At 36.9% G+C, this 19,928-nt stretch overlaps 1 protein-coding gene across 10 annotated transcripts in view; it reads left to right on the forward strand.

Annotated features, from left to right (window-relative positions):
• The window catches only part of cadpsa (Ca2+-dependent activator protein for secretion a), a 137,572-nt gene that overhangs the window by 96,714 nt on the left and 20,930 nt on the right, over positions 1-19,928 (forward strand). For 4 of the 10 annotated variants that reach the window (XM_073875993.1, XM_055185072.2, XM_055185075.2 and 1 more), the window contains 10 exons: positions 1,465-1,571; positions 5,107-5,263; positions 7,283-7,424; positions 7,959-8,105; positions 10,566-10,721; positions 12,716-12,863; positions 13,674-13,748; positions 14,033-14,116; positions 14,461-14,493; positions 18,039-18,146. In XM_073875993.1, coding sequence (XP_073732094.1) covers positions 1,465-1,571; positions 5,107-5,263; positions 7,283-7,424; positions 7,959-8,105; positions 10,566-10,721; positions 12,716-12,863; positions 13,674-13,748; positions 14,033-14,116; positions 14,461-14,493; positions 18,039-18,146 — 1,157 coding nt within the window. The other 6 variants (XM_073875994.1, XM_055185078.2, XM_055185079.2 and 3 more) reach the window with 3 other exon arrangements.

Raw genomic sequence — 19,928 nt, forward strand, 5'->3', positions numbered from 1 at the left:
CCAGGCTGGGACGACCAACTTAAACCAACTACATCCATCTTAAACCAGCTTAGACCAGCCAACCAGCGAAGTGGGCCAGTTGGTCTTCCCAACACTTCCACTTTCAAAACCCTTCTAAAACCAATGTTGGAAGACCAGCTTATGCTGGTTTTAGCTGGTCTTTTCAGTAGGGAATGCCGCATTGGTAAATCATTCAGTCCAGTAATATTGAAGTACCTGATATTGCACTCCCTGACATTTGCTCAACAGTAGATGTTGTCACTTGCTTTAAAAACCCTGCATGGACAAGACAGTAACCCTTTAAATGGCCTGCAATACAGAAGTTTTGTACTAACGCACAGAAGATGATTAAGATACAATTAGAGAAAAGGTTACGCACAATAAGGGTGAGTGTGTTTTTGTAAATAGCGATGGAAGCACTGTTGACTGAAGGGGAGGGTGCAGGTCTTACAAGGATGTTAATTGTTTTGACATTCATCACAAAGCATCAAAGTGCCACATTTGCACGGCCAAACAATGGCTGGAAGACTACATTGGCAGTGTGCCAACTATTCTTTGACAGCTGTTTGGTCAACTGCAACCAAGCAATTTTCCCAATATCGCAAATCTGCAGCCAACAGTAAGAACCATTAACCATTCAACTCACATTTTATGTAACGTGTACATATCACACTTAAACCAGAGGACACATCTCCATTTTCCACAACAGTGTATACTTAATAGATTGTTTTATGTAGGTCCTTCCTGTCATGTTCCTCATAATTTACGAATGTGATGCTTCTTGTCTAATATGAAGAGATTAAATCTTAAACACGAAGAAGACAATGTTTATGCATGACATGTTTACGTAGCGATCGAGAGAAATAGGATAGGAAATTACACAGATTCCTGCATGTGCTGAACATTATGCATGATGACTGTAACATCTTTGTCGCTGTTGTTGTTTTTTTAATCCTCTCTTATCCTCAGTTGGTTTGACTCATATTTGCATTGCTCTTTATTGACTCATTATGGTTCTTGTCTACAGAAGCAAGTGTTGACAGAGTGTGAAGACTATGTTAATTCTCATTAAGTCGTTAACGACGATAGGAGAGTTGATATATGCAGAAGCTAATTTTTTTGTTCATTAAGTCATTTTTTTAGCCAGAGATCACATTTATGAAATTAAAATTAAATAAGATTTAGAAATTAGTCCTTTAACTTTACCCATTTCTTACCAAAAAATATATCTAAAACATAATGCTTTTATACCAGATATTCGATTGAAGTGATATTCTCTGGAAAAGGATTTTATAAAAGCTAATTTAGCTTCTAATTAGAAATAGCATTACAATAGCATTTAATCAGAGATGGATGTTAAGTTTAAAAATCAGATGCGGTAGAATTGCATTAAAAAAACTGTCTTTGTCTCAATGCAATCCTTTTCTATATGTCCATATTAACCGTTTCACCTTTGTGCATTAGAAAATGTAGGCCGCATGGTCACACCTGCCAAAAAGCTGGAGGACACACTGCGGCTGGCTGAGCTGGTCATAGAGGTTCTCCAGCAGAATGAGGAACATCACGCAGAGGTGAGTGTGCCAGATATGAGTGCTAAGCACATTACAAGCTACAATATGCACAGTATAAAATAAAAGACCTGAAAATGTTATTATTTAGAAAACATTCCATATGGCTATATAAAGTACTGTGCAAAAGTCTTACAGTGGGTTTACACCACGATTTGGGCGAGTAGATTACATACAAAGTCAATGCAAAGACGCGGTCAGACGCATCCTCGCGTGGGGAGATGCAAATGACGCGTTATGGGCGGCGCGTTTGTCGTGAAAACACGCGCTATTCGCATCAAACGTGTCTTCGCCCAAGTTGAAAACGTTCAACTCGAGCGAAAAATTTGCATGGCACGAAGTTAAATCCCGCGAGTGATCTAGAGCGAGCAACGCAATGTGATTGCACGCTTCGCGTTCTGTGTAAACCCACAGTTACCGTGGGTTCACACCAGCCGCATTTGAGGCATCAAAATTGCGTCTACCGCGTCTAGTTTGCTGCTTGAACATTTTGAATGCATTCACGCGTCTAGATCAAAGTAAACGGCCAGAAAAGCAAGCATTTGACGCGCGTCAGAGGCGAAATTCGCTTCTTGTGGGAGGGGCAAGTGCTATGCGGTTGTCTGTTTGCAAGATGGCTGATGTTGATCGTGCATTCATCGAGAGAGTTACCGGTTTGTATTTGGTCACCTTACTATAGGGGGGAAATAGTTTGAAAAATGGCAGGAATGCCGCAGGTCGATAAACGTCACGTGACTCAAAAGTGAACTGTGTATTTACAACTTACCAGGTTGCCCAATGTCCTCACTGACACTCTTCCAAGCGAGGTCCTTTTTATTCCTGTCTCTATAGAAATAAGAACTTGTGTCGTATAGCTCGGGGTGACTGCTCACGGACAATATCAAACGTTCCTCCATGTTGAATGAGTGACTCCGGGGCTGCCGCCAGAGCAGCAAGCAGGCTCCTGATTGGTTAACGCGGTGCGAAAATCCGCCAAAGTTCGTAAATTCGTGTCAAACGCAAAATGCACAAAAAGCACCATTTGTGTGTACCGCGCCAGATTCTCAATTTGCGCCATTCGCGCGAACTAGACGTGCGAATGAGGCAGAATCGCGTCTACCATGAAGACATTTAGACATCTACCATAAAGAAGACATTTAGTCCTGAAAATTAAAATTTTGTACATATTTCCTGTATTTTCTTTTTGTATCTCAATAAAATAGATTGAAAAATATATATGGATGAACATTAAAACTTCTAAAACAAGAAGTCTGAGGGTTGTGGCCTAAGACTGTATATAAGACCACCATTAATGTCATTAAAACATGCAAAATCTCAGTTCAGTTCAATTTTGTTTCTATAGCCTGATATATATACATGATATTATTGCAATATTTATGATAAATTACATTACTGGTAGTGGGCCATTTGGCCCTGTTTTATTAGTTTCCCATTATTTTGCATGGTATTTATGCATATAGCAGGTATGTTTTTATTCAATGCATTCATTGGATTAGTTCATGTGTTTCCTGTGAATCAAACCCATGACGTTGCTAGCGTCAGGCTGTACCAGAACACACAATGAAAACTCTCATCCTTTTACTATACACACCACAGTAGAATATGTGTTCTGTGTTTTTAAATCATGTTCTTCACAGGCTACAGGGCCAAGAACAGGAGGTCAGGCGGTACAGTATTTGCACTATTTATCCTTCATCAGTGCCTTACCCTGCTCTTGCATGCCAGTTTTATGATCTGGCCTGCTCTGGAAGAGCCATTACATGGCCATGACAAACCAGGAGTCAGGCACCTGCAGGGTTTGAGGACTCAGTTTCACTTTGGTTCATTCTGAAGTTACAGTGAATTTGAGGGACGTTCTGAGATTCAGCTCTGAGATTCGGCTGGGATGTTTGTTTGTTTGTGTGAATGGATTTTGACTATTTAACTTCAGAATTGGCTAAACTGAAATGATTATCATACAGCATGAGTATGTTCCAGCTTTATAGTCAATTGACAGAATTTCTAAATAGACAGCTATTCTGGGAAATACAAATACAAGTATTTTTCAATATATTTATTTACACTCCTATGGCCAGGTTTACTACAGCATTCAGCACATGCAAAACCATTGACCCAGATTGATATGCATGAGGCAGTTTGTGATATATTTGCAAAGTCCATCCATGGATCATCTATGAAATTGCATGCTAAAAAATGTAAACATGTACAAGATGTACATGCATAAACTAAACCTGGCCATAGGTTATAAATGGATGTGTTATTTTTTATCCCATCAGGGGCAATTTCACAGAGTTTGAAAGCTGAAATTGATACAAATTATTTGGATAATTTATTTATTTTCATCATTTTTGTTTATACTCATGACTGTGTTCTTGTGTCCAGCTGCATATAAATAAGTTCAATTGTGAAGCCATTATGTTATTGAATGATATAAAATACAGATTTAATAACTATCACTGTTTTTTACTACTTGTTTGTCGACTGGAAAAACGTTGGACAGGGTAAAGAGGTATGTAGACACTAGAGCCCCCCTCCATGTGCATGTCACAAAGCCCCTGCACTATATGGATAAAGGGATTTCCATTCCTTCCTCCCAGTTTCTCTTCCCCGTCGACCCATCTCTGCCTGGACACCCCATCCTTCCCCTGGTCAGCTATCCCGATGGAGCGTTGAGCAAGTAGCTTGTGTTTTCACAAGCACAAGGAGGACCCCACAAACCTCACTGAAAATGAGACTGGTCTCATTTTCATCCTTGCGCAACTCCAAAACCTCTAAACTCTCCTATGTCCTTCAGCTTGGTTGGGTCTGCTAGCTTCACTAACCAACTTTAACTATTTAAACCTTTTTACAGTTGCACTTCTATGTGCTTTGGGAAAGCTATTGCGAGGTAGTAAAACTGGTCAGTGACAACAGCATGCCTTTTAGGGAGAGGAACCCATGATCTACATTTACTTTTCATTTGTCCAACATGTTTTGCTGGATCATATGTACAGTACATGCCAGATGTGCTACACACACAGCGGAGCAGTTGGATCAGCAGTACTTATACAAAGTTTGAGTATTTATCATAATTTGGTAGTTGAAAAGCTTGTGCTGCTATTCAATGCTGCTGCTGCATGCTGGGAATTTTTCTGATTCCTCTGCATGGACTTACGGAAACATTCACATCTGGGAAATGAAATAAATACACACATACTGTATATGTGTTCTGCGTGTACAGTATGTATTAAATTAAAGCTGTTTGCTTTTAGAGTTAGTGGCATGGGAGTTTCACTGCATGATATCAACTCATGACACTCCACAGATACAGTACTTATAAAAAGTGACTTTTATGCACTGATTTACGCATCTTAAAGCTGTTCAGGGTCCACAGAGACCACAGTGTGATGTTAATAAGGTGCTAACTTTTACAAACCAACACAGAAGCCTTAGATCTGTGGACTGCCATGTCATGAAATACTACAAATGCTAAACCCCAAGGCATATCTTTATATCAAATGATTAATTTAGCTTTTGATATTTTCTGTTTCTGGATCAGGCGTTTGCATGGTGGTCAGATCTGATGGTTGAACATGCCGAGACGTTCCTCTCCCTCTATGCCGTGGACATGGATGCAGCACTGGAGGTCCAACCTCCAGACAGCTGGGACAGCTTCCCGCTCTTTCAACTCCTCAATGACTATCTGCGCACAGACTGTGAGTATTTTACAGTTATCTGCACTTCTGCTTATGTTGTTTTATATTTTACGCTCTATATGATCAACATGTGAAGGATACCAAAGTGAACGCAAAATCTACATATACTGGATCTGGTCCCGTTCTTTCTGTGTTTTAGAAGCTTTGATTGTGTTAACAGTGCGCAATATAACATGTGTTCATGTTTCACGTTTAAAAAATGTGGTGTTTTCCCCACAATTTAATATGGAATGAGTTCTGATTGGGTAGCTGGTTTAGTGTGTTGTGATTCGAAAGCAGCTAAGCTTGCCGTAAGCTTAGCTGGCGAATGACGTATTCCTGTGGGGGCAGAGTTTAGTCAAAAACTGTTCTAGTCACGTCATTAAAGCAGGAAGTAGAGGGCTGTAGTCTAAACCGGCCGTTCGCTGTAGGCTTTGAAAGAAGAATTGTGTTAAAGAAAAAATATCGCCTGGCAGTGAACTTTGAGCTTTATCATTTAACAGGTATTAACAGGCGGTGGTAATCAAAGGGGCCTCTTGATGAAAATTAAAATATTTTTATTTAAAACACTCAAATAAAACTTAATTTTGAAGAAACTATGACAGAAAATTAACACATACTATATTATTAATGAATTAAATGTTTTTAACAGATACCTCTAGCGGGAATAGCTGCGTGATGAAGTGAAACTGAAGCAGATGTTGTAGATCGTCTGGCGAACGATGATAGATAGTGCGAAGATTGTAAAAACGTATTATTTCCCACTATTAAGTACATTATCTTAAAGGAGTGTAACTGTAGCATGTAAATAATGCACATACATAATGTGAGCAAGAGCGCTCAACAATTATATCTAATCAACAGGCACGTGCAACCTAGCTAGCAGGTTGCTCAAACAACAAAATCACCAGCTATCTTACTTTAAATTTTCAAGAACTATAGACTTATACAATAACAGGCTTAAATAAACCCAAAACATAAGCCCACTTACAGTTCTCATGGACCCTTTTTTTATTAACTGGCTATCCTCCAGACAGTTGACGAACCATTTCGATCGTGTGGCGCGTGTGCTTGCTCGCTGTGTGAACCGCGTCCACGCTATTCTCCGAGATGTTTTATCAACTGGTTACTATTTATCCTCCAGACAGTGACGGACCACGTCTCTCTGTCAGCGAATTTTTTTTTGGACGACCGAGTAAAGACGGTAGGGTTTCCCAGCTTAGGTGGGCCGCCCGAACTACAAAGTGCTGCAGGAAACCCTGAGTACATTACAAGCTATACATTTTATCAGTATGTGTGTAAACCCATAACCTTCACGCCATATTGCAATAATCTATGTTAAACAAAGCTAACACACCATATAGAATATTTAGGGCTCAAGCGATCAAAACAGCAGGGAGTCAAACCAGCACACTGAATGTAAAGAGTTTGCTTAAGGCCTTGTCACATCTTTAATGAACTGAAGTCAATGGGACGCTGTCCATGGTGCTGAAGTGAGAAAGCTCACTGATATACCAGCTTGGCCTTCACAACTACACACACACACAAATTACTTCTCCCTACAACACATACATACATGTACCATCACCCCCGGCTTAACAAATACAAATAAACTACAGCCTCAAGCATGCGCTACATCTGTGTAACAGGACGCTGAACATGAAAGGTCAATATCGTCTTGTGCCTATAGCGCTGAGTTAGGCATGAAATAGCCAGACGGGCGCTAAAACAGAAGCCGTTCATGTTGCTAATGAGGTCTAAAACAGAGGACCCCGGGAGACCACCACATCCCGGCCACTCGCTCGCGGACAGACACTGCTAAGTGTGCAACCACTGCCGCTCAAGTGGCTAATTGGAACGGAGCAATCAGGGGAAGCAAACGAACATGGAACCAACAGTGTTTCTACGATCGAATTTGAGTGTAGAGATTTCATCGCTTAGTCATCACACTGTTATTTCTGGCCACCTTCATACATCAGCCACACATTTTCTCTGTTACTACAGAATTGTCGACATTCATTCACTGTTGTCTTTTTGCAGATAATCTATGTAACGGGAAGTTCCACAAGCATCTGCAAGACCTTTTTGCTCCTCTGGTAGTGAGGTACGTGGATCTTATGGAGTCCTCCATAGCTCAGTCCATACACAGAGGATTTGAACGAGAGTCTTGGGAACCTGTCAAGTAAGAAAACTAGTTTTTCTCATTTCATTTCAAACTGCGGTTGTGCAAGGGATGTTGTAATTGATTTATGATTATGCATTTGGCAAACGCTTATATACGAAGTGCATTCAAGCAATACATTTTATCAGTATGTATGATCAAACCCATGATTTTGTGTTGTCCACTTAAGCTAGAAACATTCATGGTAGTCACTTAGTAGGAAATATTGCCATTATATATTAATATCCCTATTGGATAGGTTTTTGCTTGTTGAACTCTTGTAAACATTTTCACTCCCATCGAAATCCATTTGATTGAACATCCTAGCAACATAAGACAAAGTGTGACTTTAAGTACTACAGATAAAGAGCTTGCATTTGTTTTCTTTTCATTTGCACATTTAATTTCTAAAGGATCGCATCTTTACAACAACATCATATCGCTGAAGAATCCTCATACTTACATACATTAATGCTGTTTTTGCATCCATCACTCTTTGCTTTGTTCTGTGCATCATTGTTCTTTTCTTTCCTGTGTTTTTTGTCCTTTCCACAGGAGTTTAACAAGTAATCTGCCCAGTGTCAACCTACCAAATCTACAAATGCCTAAAGTACCAAATCTACCAGTGTCAGTTAATCTGCCACCAATGCAAATGCTTAGTTTTTCCACTCCCAACTGGATCCCGGGTTTATCTGATACAGAGTGTGTACTGGATTTAATATGTGCATGAATGGCCTTAGCATGTGCATATCGTGGTAAATTAACATTTACCCAAATTCGGATTCATTCTAAATTAAGTGCATACAGTTTGTAAACAGATTTTCAGTTTAACCCCATCTGTTATCACGTGCCGTAATGCATATCAAGGACAACAAACACAAACAGATGTCTTGACAGTCTGCCATAAATAAACAGATGCTTCACAAGTGGCCAATTTTTTATAATAAGTTCACAAATTTTCTTTGCTTTTATTTATTTACTGTGTCTGTATAGTAGCAGTTTGTACACAGAATTACAAACATACTTGCATATGAACTGCTTTATAGTTGTGGAAATTACAAAACTTACTAATTGTAAATTAAACATTTGTGAGTTGAGAAGTTGACAGAGGTGAGCCAAGGGAATTTTTCGCTTATACTTAGTTGATAATTAAAATTTACTGTATCTATAAATCTTAGCATATTACAACTCCTGGCGATAGAGAGACACCTTCAGCACGGCATGTGTTAAAAAAACATGTGCACACACACATAATTACACATGCTGAGTGACACTTTGTGTAGACTTTTCATGTCTAAGGTGTGAGGTGGCAGGTAAACACCAAAGGTTGCCAAATCCTTAGACCTCTATTTCTTCACACACATTTATATTTCATTTCACGTATGTCACTGCTAAGGCCACAGCATGCTAATTTTTTTAACCTCAAGCATGTTGGAGGTTTGGAAGATACAAATACTTATAGCTATGGATGAACATATGGGCTTTAATGTCATTGAATGGAAAGTGTGCCAAATTTGCCATTGGTTGAGATAGCGTTGTCATGTTTTGCTTGGCATTCAACCAGACAAAATGGCATAATTTACCATTGAAATTATGCACAACCTCATGATCATATCATTAGATATCATATCATATATTCATGTCATGAATCAATTAACTGATAAAGTCTTGTATCTTTCCAACATCTTCATCCTTTCCTTTATTTATTAGAATAGAGTAAGATGCAGATGTTGAATGTAGCCAAACGTTGTGTTTTATTTGCTGGGCTTAGAGTAGTAACTCTTCCTGTACACTGTCATATATATATAGAGTTATGTAGATGGGAATACCGATATCCTCCAAGCCCCACTTTGTCCTTTCCTGTTTTCCTATACAGTGTGACTCAATAACCATTAGTGCTCTGATGTGAGACACAAACTTCAGTGCATCAGGCATCAATTGTTGCACTTTATTTTACAGTATGTGTACTTACCTTGTACATTTACGAAATATGTTGTACTTACAGACAAATGTGTGGGACTTACTTTTGCGTATTTACATGGTAATTAAGGGTATCATTACTGTACTTACCAGTGGTACATGCTTGGTGGTTATTATGTACTCTAGGCAATACCAAATACATACTTATAGTGTAGGTATACTGTTACTAACAAGAAACAGTACTATACTTACAAATGAATGTATAATATAAGTATTTAGTACTTACAGCAAGTGTGGATTAATGACAGGTACCAACTACCAAGTATGTACCCCTGGTAAGTACAGTAATGATACCCTCCAATTACCATGCAGATACTCAAAAGTAAGTACTGCACATTTGTCTGTAAGTATTTACCATATATGTACAAGGTAAGTACACATACTGTAAAATGAAATGCAACCGATCTGGTAGTAGAAACCAATGCAGCACTCTAAATGGACATTATTGGTACTTTTAAAAGGAGTGTGAATATCTTTAATACCATGCACCCTTTACCAGCGATCCTGTGGTCCTTTGACTATAATGCGCATGGATTTGCCTTTCTTGTACTTAAAGAACCTGACAAGGATATCAGATTAGTTTTTTTAGGTTAAATGTATTTATTTGTATTAAGGATCGATCATCAGTACACTCTAAAAAATAAGTGCTAAATAACACTAAAAACTTGTTATCATAGGGGATCCATTTTTAGTGCTATATGGCACCTATAAAAGCACCTATGAAGAACCATCCAGAGGTGATATAGCACCACTATAGCACCAGATATGGTTCTATATAGCACAATATGGTTCTACACAGGTGCTACTCAGGTGCCATATGGCACTTTAAATGGTTCCCCTATGATTGCGAGCCAGTGAACCACTTTTAGTGCTATTTAGCACCGTTTGTTTTTAGAGTGTATGGTCTGTTTAAAGCCCCCAAGGCTTTTCTTTTACTCTCTGCTGACTCAACAATGATCGAAAAGTGATAAAAATAACTAAATCAAACCTCATCCTGAGTGTGGAAGTTAAACCAGGTTTTGTTTCCTTTGACATTCCTACCCCTTTCCCAACCCCATGACCTTCCTATTTCCTGACCTCTTCTGGAACTCCGCCTCCTGGTGCTCTATAGACTATAATAACTTACTGTACATCCCTCTCTCTCTCTTTCTGTCTCGTCTGCACGTGTTGTGGTGTTGGCAGTAATGGTTCAGGGACTTCAGAAGATTTGTTCTGGAAGCTGGATGCTCTTCAGACGTTTATCAAAGACCTACACTGGCCTGAAGAAGAGTTTGCAAAGCATCTGGAGACTCGACTCAAACTTATGTCTAGTGACATGATTGAGTCCTGTGTGAAAAGGTGAGATGTGGATTGAACATCCATATGGCAACTGCAACAAACACATTGACATTTTTTGCGATTTTTAGAAAATTAAGCATCCACTGTGTATCTTTCTGTTACTGCACTTTGTTTAGGAAACTTAGCATCACTTTAAGCTATTTTAAAAAAATTGATATAAATAGCTACCTTTTACCCATTTAACATATTAAAGGGACATTTGATTTTTACCTTTTTGGAATCCATTCAGCTGATCTCCGGGTCTGGCGCTAGCACTTTTAGCATAGCTTAGCATAATCCATTGAATCTGATTAGACCATTAGCATTGCACTAAAAAATAACCAAAGAGTTTTAATATTTTTCCTATTTAAAACTTGAAGTTACATCGTGTACTAAGACTGACACAAAATTTAAAGTTGTGATTTTCTAGGCAGATATGGCTAGGAACTATACTTTCATTCTGGTGTAATAATCTTTGCTGATGTAACATGCTGATGTAACATGGCTGCAGCAGGCGTAGTGATATTACGCAGTGACCGAAAATAGTCCCCTTGGTTACTTTCAATAGCAGGGGACTATTTTCGGGCAGTGCGTAATATCACTACTATTTTCAAAAAAAGTGGAATGTCCCTTTAAAAGCTCTCTGCAGTGTGACATCTTGCACTAAATGCATGCACATTGTGTGAGCTTTTATGATTTATATAGAAAAACTATAAGATAAAGCTTTCATAAAAGTTTTCATTGAATTAGGAATAATAAAACACTGGTTAGAAATGGTAACCATATGCTGGACCTAAAATATAGGTTTATTCATTTAGAAAATTATTTTATCCAAAGATGCTTACATATGAGAAAGCATTTAACATTTTCTCTATTTTCCAACATGATCTCACAGAAATTTGTGTTATAGTCATGAAAATTTGAAATTTGTAAATTTGTGTCCATGGCAAGAAACTCAGCTTTTTTCCGTGCCTTCAACAAAAATGTATAAAAATATTTTTTGTGTCCGTGTAATGCCTTTTTTTGTCATTTATGTATTGTTTTCTCATTTTTTTTACTATTTTTAAATCATTGTCGCTTGGGGTTGGGGTTAGATTTGGGGTTTGGGTTAGGATGTATTGGTTTCTACATGTTTTCTTCAGCTTTTAAAACTATTCTCGCCTGGAGTTGGGGTAAGAGTTGGGGTTTGGGTTAGGATGTCTAAAAACCAGAAAGTGATTCTAACGCCAAGCGACAATTGTACGAAAATAGGGGAAAAAAAGAGAAAACAATACATAAAATTACACAAAAAAGAAAGTTGTGGCACCGGCACAAAGAAACTATTTATAGAAATTTGTGTGACTGACACGAAAAAGACATTCGTGCTCAAGGCACGAAAAAAGCTGAATGGACACAAATAAATGAATTACATTTTTCATGACTATAACACGACTTGCGGTGAGATCAGTCTGCTATTTTCATATAAAAATTTACCAAAAAAAAAAAACTTTAAACATTAAAACAAGTCCAAGGTATAAATGCAAGCATTCAAGGCTTCTTTGACATATTTGTTGGCCTTTCTATTTTTATTGCAAGTAAAGGGCTAGCAGACTTTCAGTCTGTAATCCTTCTACTATTTAAAGGTCAAGCAGGACGTCTTGTAGCTTAGCATCATTCCTCTGGTTGCTCTTGAAGCATGATAAAGTCTTTGTGTGCTTGCTGTGAGTGAAGAGGCTTGCTGTAGAAAGACTTGATTTAAAGTGTTTTAAGTAACTGTAGTAAGTAATGTCATGGTAATTTGCTGATTCAGAAGATGATCTGGCTTAACAAATAATGCACTGCAATCCACAGAGTTTTTATAATGGAAATAGTGAAAACCGCAGGAATTTGTGTATTCAACTTTTGGCTTTTTTGTTTTTGCTGCATTGATACATTTATTGACTGGTGTCTACAAAATTAGTTTTTGTCTAAATTACATTGGTGAAATATTCCTGCCCAACAGAAATATTGAGTTTTATCTTCCTATTTTCTGTCAGGACAAGAGCAGCTTTTGAGTTGAAGTTACAGAAGAGCCCTCGTACCACAGACTTCCGTGTCCCTCAGTCTATATGCACCATGTTCAATGTCATGGTGGACGCCAAAGCCCAGTCTGCCAAACTATGTGCCATGGAGCTTAGCCAAGAGGTAAAAACAAAATTTTTCATTCTGTTCTCACCTGGATCTTTTATTTCACTCACACACTACTTTTCTTCTGTCTCTTTCTCATCAATGCAAATACATTTCCAGTAAAAACACCTCCATATTTGCTGAACTACATTATAGTTTTTTTTTAGGAAATTCATTATTCTGTAATATCTTTGAAAATGCATGAATTAAAAATATATACAATTTGTATATACGAAGCTGTATTTTTAAGCATAATATACACATTGTATATAATTGCAAATCTACCATTTTATATGCATTAATATATTATGTATGATTCACCGGCATGGCAATTTTCCATTGTTTCTGAATTTTAATTTTCCTTGACTCTGTTCTGGAATGAAACATTTTCTTTTTTTCTCTCTTTTGCTCTCTAATTGTTACTGTCACCTCTGGTGTATCTTTCTTTTCATCCCTTATCTCAATCTTGTGAAAGTTTGTTAAAGAATGGGTAAGTGTGGCTAACAATTCAATTGAATTCTCACCTTTATGTCCCAAAGGTATAATTAACAATCCTAGCAGTTTTCCTCAGTCCTCCGACACTTAAATTGTTTTGATTATATTACCATATGTGATAGCTGCTCCTGAATATACATGTGCCAGAAGTGAGAGATCTCATATCCGTAGCATCTTGAGACAGGTAATGATCAGAACTGAATTAATTACCCTGGCGTCCTTTATGAGCTGAACGGAGAGACAAAGAGATTTCAGTTTATCCTAGGTAAAAACCCCCAAACAGATGAGAGAAACGTTGCTGTAGTTCTTACTGATTATGTTTCTATTTTACAGAGACAATATCACTCGCAAATTGACAATCTCATCGAGGAGACGGTGAAAGAAATGATTACTTTACTTGTGGCAAAGGTAGCACGTCCAGAACGTCATATTCCTAATTTGCGACTTTATATCTGCATGTAATTGTATTCAAAAAGTAAAATTAGACATTGGTTTTGTAAATAATAATGTAAATTGTAATGTAATTGCAATCTCCATGCGTTTCACATCTCGTGTGGTGAAATTGATAAATACAAACATTCTTCACGGCAAACATGCTACTTTTCTGTTTGCGCAGTTACAATTTTTTTCACAAGCATTTAGTCAAATGTTTTTTATTGTTTGGTTATTGGTTTGTTTGCTGTGTTTTACAGTTTGTTGTTATACTGGAGAGCGTTCTGGCCAAATTGTCACGTTACGACGAGGGCACGCTGTTTTCCTCCTTTCTGTCATTTACAGTAAGAATAAATTCTTTTTTCATTTTGTTTCACACAATAACTGAAATACAGCCAAGCTTCCAGTGAAGCTTTCAGTTCATCTTGATGGCTAGATGACTGCAAAATGTTAACATTTTGTTAAAATAAGAGATCACATAATCATTTGTAAAGATACATACACTGTAAAAAAATGTCAGTCAACATACTCTAACGTCACAAATTAAGTTTCAATTTGTTTTTATAAGTTATCTCAACTTTTTGCAGTGATTTAATAGAGAGTTGTATTGTGATACAGTCAATTTAATTGTCATTGTAGTGTAATATTAAACCTGTATTTTGCCTTCAAATATTTATTTTATTTGTAGGTAAAAGCTGCTTCAAAATATGTGGATGTACCTGTAAGTGGCACTATTATCTTTCTGTATCAAACAGTTAATTGTTTATTAGTATACATTTATAAGTTTTATATGAACAGCTCAGATGCAAAACCCTTTAAGTGCGTCTAAAATGTTTTTTATAAATAAGCATTTTTTATCAGAATCTTAAATTATGGTTCCATAATTTCACTTTAACCCTTTAACTGTCACACCAAGAAAAAGGCATTTAAATTTTTTTTTTTGCATTTCTTATCTCCTTCCTTATGTATTTTTTTAAACACATCCCATCATTTTTTTAATATCGGCCTCTACAAAATGGTTGATAACACTTAACGGAATTTATACACATACTATGGAAATCAGAAAATATGAACTATAATACTATTTTTTTAAACATAATCAAAATAAAATAAAATAGTTTTAACACAGAAAATGAAATGTTTTCTTGTTTTGTTTAACAATAAAAAAACTAAAAGTAACAAAAATAAAGACATTACATTTTTCTGCATTCAAAACCTAAAATAAAAGAAGGCAAAAGATAGTAATACAATGCCATTTTAGGCATTTATGATTCAAGAAACACGTCAAGTGTAGTGCAACAGTATTTTTTTCCTTTCTTTTATAGATAAATGAACATTTCTTTGTAAACCAGCAATGCTGTGTAGCCAACATTAGAAACAATCCTTCAAACAATATAAAACATAATTTAAGAAGTAATTATTGATTAATTAATCAGTAATTATGATTTCCATACATTAATTTTATGAATTTGTTATATTTATTAAAAAATATCCAGAAGTGGCAAAAAATACATACTTAAGAAATTATCTCAATATATTCAATACGAAATAAAAATAGCTGTGTCATATTTATAGCTGTGAATGATCAGAAATGTATATTTCTCAGTAAATAGTATATCCTGACTGCAGAAATTGATTATCTGAAAACATTAGCTTAGCTTTTCTACATTTACCATAAGTGACAAATCAACCGTTTGGTTGAGCACGTTTTTAAAAAATTATGACAAACATACGAAAGGTTTTTTAATGTCACAAAGTTACATAATTTTGTAAATTTAGGGTTCTATGTCGAAAAATATGCTTTCCTTGCACAATTTCAACAAGAACAGTTCACATGGCAGGAGTGACTCTTTTCTCTCTGGCACCCATCTAAGAAGATGTGTTGTGACAAGTGCTGTTGATTGACACATTGACATCTAGTGGATTTTTTTTGGCATAACATAGCTCAACCAAATAGTAGAGATGGCTGAATCAGCTTGAAATAAGTTAGATACTCCTCTCAATAAATATAGGGACTCGAGCAGACTTTACGTCAGTAACAGAAATGCCTTATCTTCACAAATGTCACATCAGATCACTGCAAAATCCTCTAGGTACAAAATCTCCACTCTTAAAAAAAAGTCTCCATCAATCACTCTTCAGTGTCCTTTCTGAATGAAGGTAAAAGGCTCAGAATTCAGTCAATATCCTAATATATTCGGTAAACCACATTTAATTGGGTAAAAAATACTCTTGCACCTTGATGTTTGCTTGCCGTCGCTCATCCAATTCTTTTTCAGTGCACTATGAGGACTTCAAAATCAGTCTGCGTTTAGCGGATTCTGCCAACACATGGGATTTTTTTTGCCAACAAATTTCTGAATGGCTTGTGGCCGGATTTAAGCGGATTTGAAGCAAAAGTGTTTGCTGAAATACGTTCTGAGGGCATTCAATTAAAGCAACACTAAAGAGTTTTTGCTCTTTGCTCCCCCTACAGGTTGGAAGCGGAATTGCCCATTAACACTGTCGTAAATAATTTAGCCTACTGCAGCAAAGCTGGCTCTGATTGGATTGTAGGTCTGCCGTAAAGCAAGTTTTTGTAGTTTTCACTCGAACTACAGGACTGCGACCCGACGGTTGGAAACTACTTTAGTGCGGTTTTGCCCGATAGAGGGCTGCAAAGCGAATGTGAAAGTGCCGTTCACCCTGTTTCGAGTGGATGAACGACTGAAACGTTTTTGGAAACGTTATTTTAAGGTAATAAAAACTCTTTGGTGTTGCTTTAATATCATTATCTCATTTTTGACATTTAGTAGCTTTTGCATCTGAGCTCTTTATACAGTATATTAGTTGGTTTAGAGTGACAGTATGTTGTATACAGTGTGTATTTGTTTATTCTCTTCTGCATACTAGTTTATTTATTCACCAATAGTGTTTTACACTTTGTTTTGATTGCATATTCATAGTTTTAAGATAAGGTTAATAATTGCAGTGGCCTGCTGTGCAGATGGTCATCTGCTATCCCCAAAGTGGCCATTCATATGTGTGTGGGATAGAGCTGTGTATTGGGCTCTGTGAAGCTCTCCCCCCGCAGCAGACAGTGCGATGTGTGTGTTGTGCAACAAAAGCACGTTGTGAGGATGCCACAGGGTCCAACTCATTGCATGTTGCATTCAGCATCACTGAGTTTCCTTTAACTGCCAACACATTTGGTTGCAGCGTGAGGCTTTTTAAATTAAAACTCTGTCAATGAATATTGAAAGCATCTCTCTCTCTCTGTCTCTCTCTCTCTCTCTCTCAACTATGCTCATTGGGTCAGAGATTTTGTGTTTCCATGGTAATTGTTTGACTAATACACAAAATAAAATTACGTCTGCAAAACTTGCTCATTTGCACCCTCTGAAAGAAACATAGACGTGTGAAATAAGTTCAATTTACAGTGTCTGACAATTACCAATTCAGATGACCCTCAGATGCCCGCTGGCACAGGATGTGTTTAATTCTCCATTGAGGCCGAGCAGGGGGGCAAAACACCCCAAATGATTGGTTCTGGGTTCACGTTTTACTCGTTGTTTTCTTTGCATTGTTCCTCTGCCCAGTCTGTTCACTTTAGACCGAAGAGTGACAGCTCATTTTACACACCTCGTATTTTGATCTAAGAAAATAAGGAAACACTTTTAGTCTGCTTTGACATGTGCCAGGTGAAATGTCATTTGCTAAACTATACTAGAAAGCTGATGATTGATATGACAGCAGCTTGCTATTTTAAAATGTGAAAAGAAAAACAATTATCGTGAGTGTTAGATTAGTATAACAATACATACTTTTAATTTGACAGTGTTTTGAGAACATAATTCTGTTTCGAAACCTAGTCAGCTGCCTATAAAGGCAACATTTTAAAGCCTGATATGGTAAAAGCTGTTTCAAAAGAAGCCATCATAATTATTTTACATCCTAAGATAGCAAATGCTAATGTTTCACATTATGCATGTTAGCAGTACAACTATATCAGCAGACTTTATCTCTTTACGTTTACATTTTACATTTAAGTTTTTAGTAAACACTTTTATCCGAAGCAATTTACAAAAGTGACTAGTACAACAAAGTTAATCGTTCTAAATTTAACACATATAGTCATTCCTAAAATGTACTGAAATTACTTTAATTAATTGTATATGTCAATAGCTTAAAAAGTATCAATATAATAGTAAATATAATAATATATTCATAATGTTTGAAATATTGTATGCAGAATAATACTCTCTCTCTCTCTCTTTCCATCTGCAGAAACCTGGGATGGATGTTGCAGACAGCTATGTGACATTCGTTCGCCATTCTCAGGATGTCTTGAGGGATAAGGTCAATGGGGGGATGTATATAGAAAGGTTATTTGATGTAAGTAATTGTTTGTCTTCTCCCTCTGTGAAGGGGGTGGCCCTCCAAAATGTGACATAACAGCCAGCTAGGAGGGATAAGTCACATTTTGAGACTTGCTTTTTATTTTCTCTTTCTTGGATATTTCATTTCTCTTTTTCCTCTTTCTTCGTCTCGATCTTTTAATCCCTTACTCTCTATTACTCTCGCACTTCTATTCTGGCTTAACCCTTTCCTCTCTGGTTTGCAGTGCTATGTGTGTTCCCGAGTGTTCTGGCTGTAATTTCCACTTTGCTCTGCTTGTCATTTCTAACGGCGTATGCAAAATTGAGGAGGATTATCTTAAGATGTGTTCTCATACAAAGGGACATGCAGATCTCAGCTTAAACCAATTAAAACCACCTACAACAGACCTGCAAGGTAGACTATACAAGGTCTAGGGAAGGAAAATATACAAATGCCCAAACAGACATGGGTATGTTAGGTATAAATGTAAGCAGCTTTTGCCTCTGAAATGGAATTATGAAAGTACATTCGTTTTTAAATATTTAATTTAACATAAATTCACTTTTATTTATATTCCACATAAAAGTGAAATTTTGCTAGATGTTAAAGGGATAGTTCACCTTAAAATGAAGATTCATCATTTGCTCGTCCTCATGTTGTTCTGAACCTGTGTGAATTTCTTTTTTCTGATGAAAACAAAAATATATATTTTGAGAGATTATGGTAAACACACAGTAGATAGTGACCATTGACTTCCATAGTAGGAAAAAAATATTTTGGAGGTATTGTGATAAATGATAAAGAAAATATTTTGATAAATGATGGTAAACACACAGTTGACAGTAGCCATTAAATTCCATCATATTTTTTATTCCTACTATGGAAGTCAATGGTCACTATCATAGACTGTAAAAAAATGGACGACGCCTGTTCGCTCTCTTCCATTGGTGAAGAGTGAAGCCGCCAGTGTATGGCGCTGACATCTTGGGTCTTGAGTCTGCGCAGTAGCGATTTCGGTACCAGGCCTGCGCAGTAGTGAGCAGGAAGTAAAGCCGCTAAATCAAGACCCCGCCCTCGCTCTCGCAGAATGCGCATATCACAGCTGTCAATCATGACGTGACACCACCGTTTTTATATAATTAAATAACTAACTAAACACAAACTTATTTTAAAAACAAACATTTAAATTTACATATTCACATTGATAAAAACTACAATAAATGACAAAACACAGCTGCAGAAAAAAGATAATTGAAGTGTAATTAAATTTTTTAGTTGGTCTCAAGTTCCATTGAATAACATGGGGAGGCGGGGTTTATGCCCTATACTGGGACCAGTCACTGGGGGGCGATCGGGACGTGTTGGCTTCACTTTTCAGGGGTTGTGCGGCACGCTTGGTCACTATCTGCTGTGTGTTTACCATAATTTCTCAAAATATTTTCGTTAGTGTTTATCGGAAGGGATAAATTCGTACAGGTTTGGAGCAGCATGAGGTTGAGTAAACAGAATTTTCATTTTAAGGTGAACTATCCCTTTAAATTTGGATCATTGGTATAAATGTGTAGTAAGAATATTTAATTTATTAAAAATATCTTGTATTTATATAGAAATTAGAGATACTAAAACAGATATTATGATGTGTATTGCCTTTTTCATTTTAGCTGATGGTCAGGGCAGGGGCGTCACAAACCCAACTGCCCTATTTCCGTAGCAAATCTCCCACTAAGGAGATCCAAATTGAGAGAAGCCCTCCAAACCTTGAGCTTATTGTAATAAAGGCTTATAGAAAAGAACGAG

This window comes from Misgurnus anguillicaudatus, chromosome 14 (assembly GCF_027580225.2).
Source record: "Misgurnus anguillicaudatus chromosome 14, ASM2758022v2, whole genome shotgun sequence".
Lineage (NCBI taxonomy): Eukaryota > Metazoa > Chordata > Actinopteri > Cypriniformes > Cobitidae > Misgurnus > Misgurnus anguillicaudatus.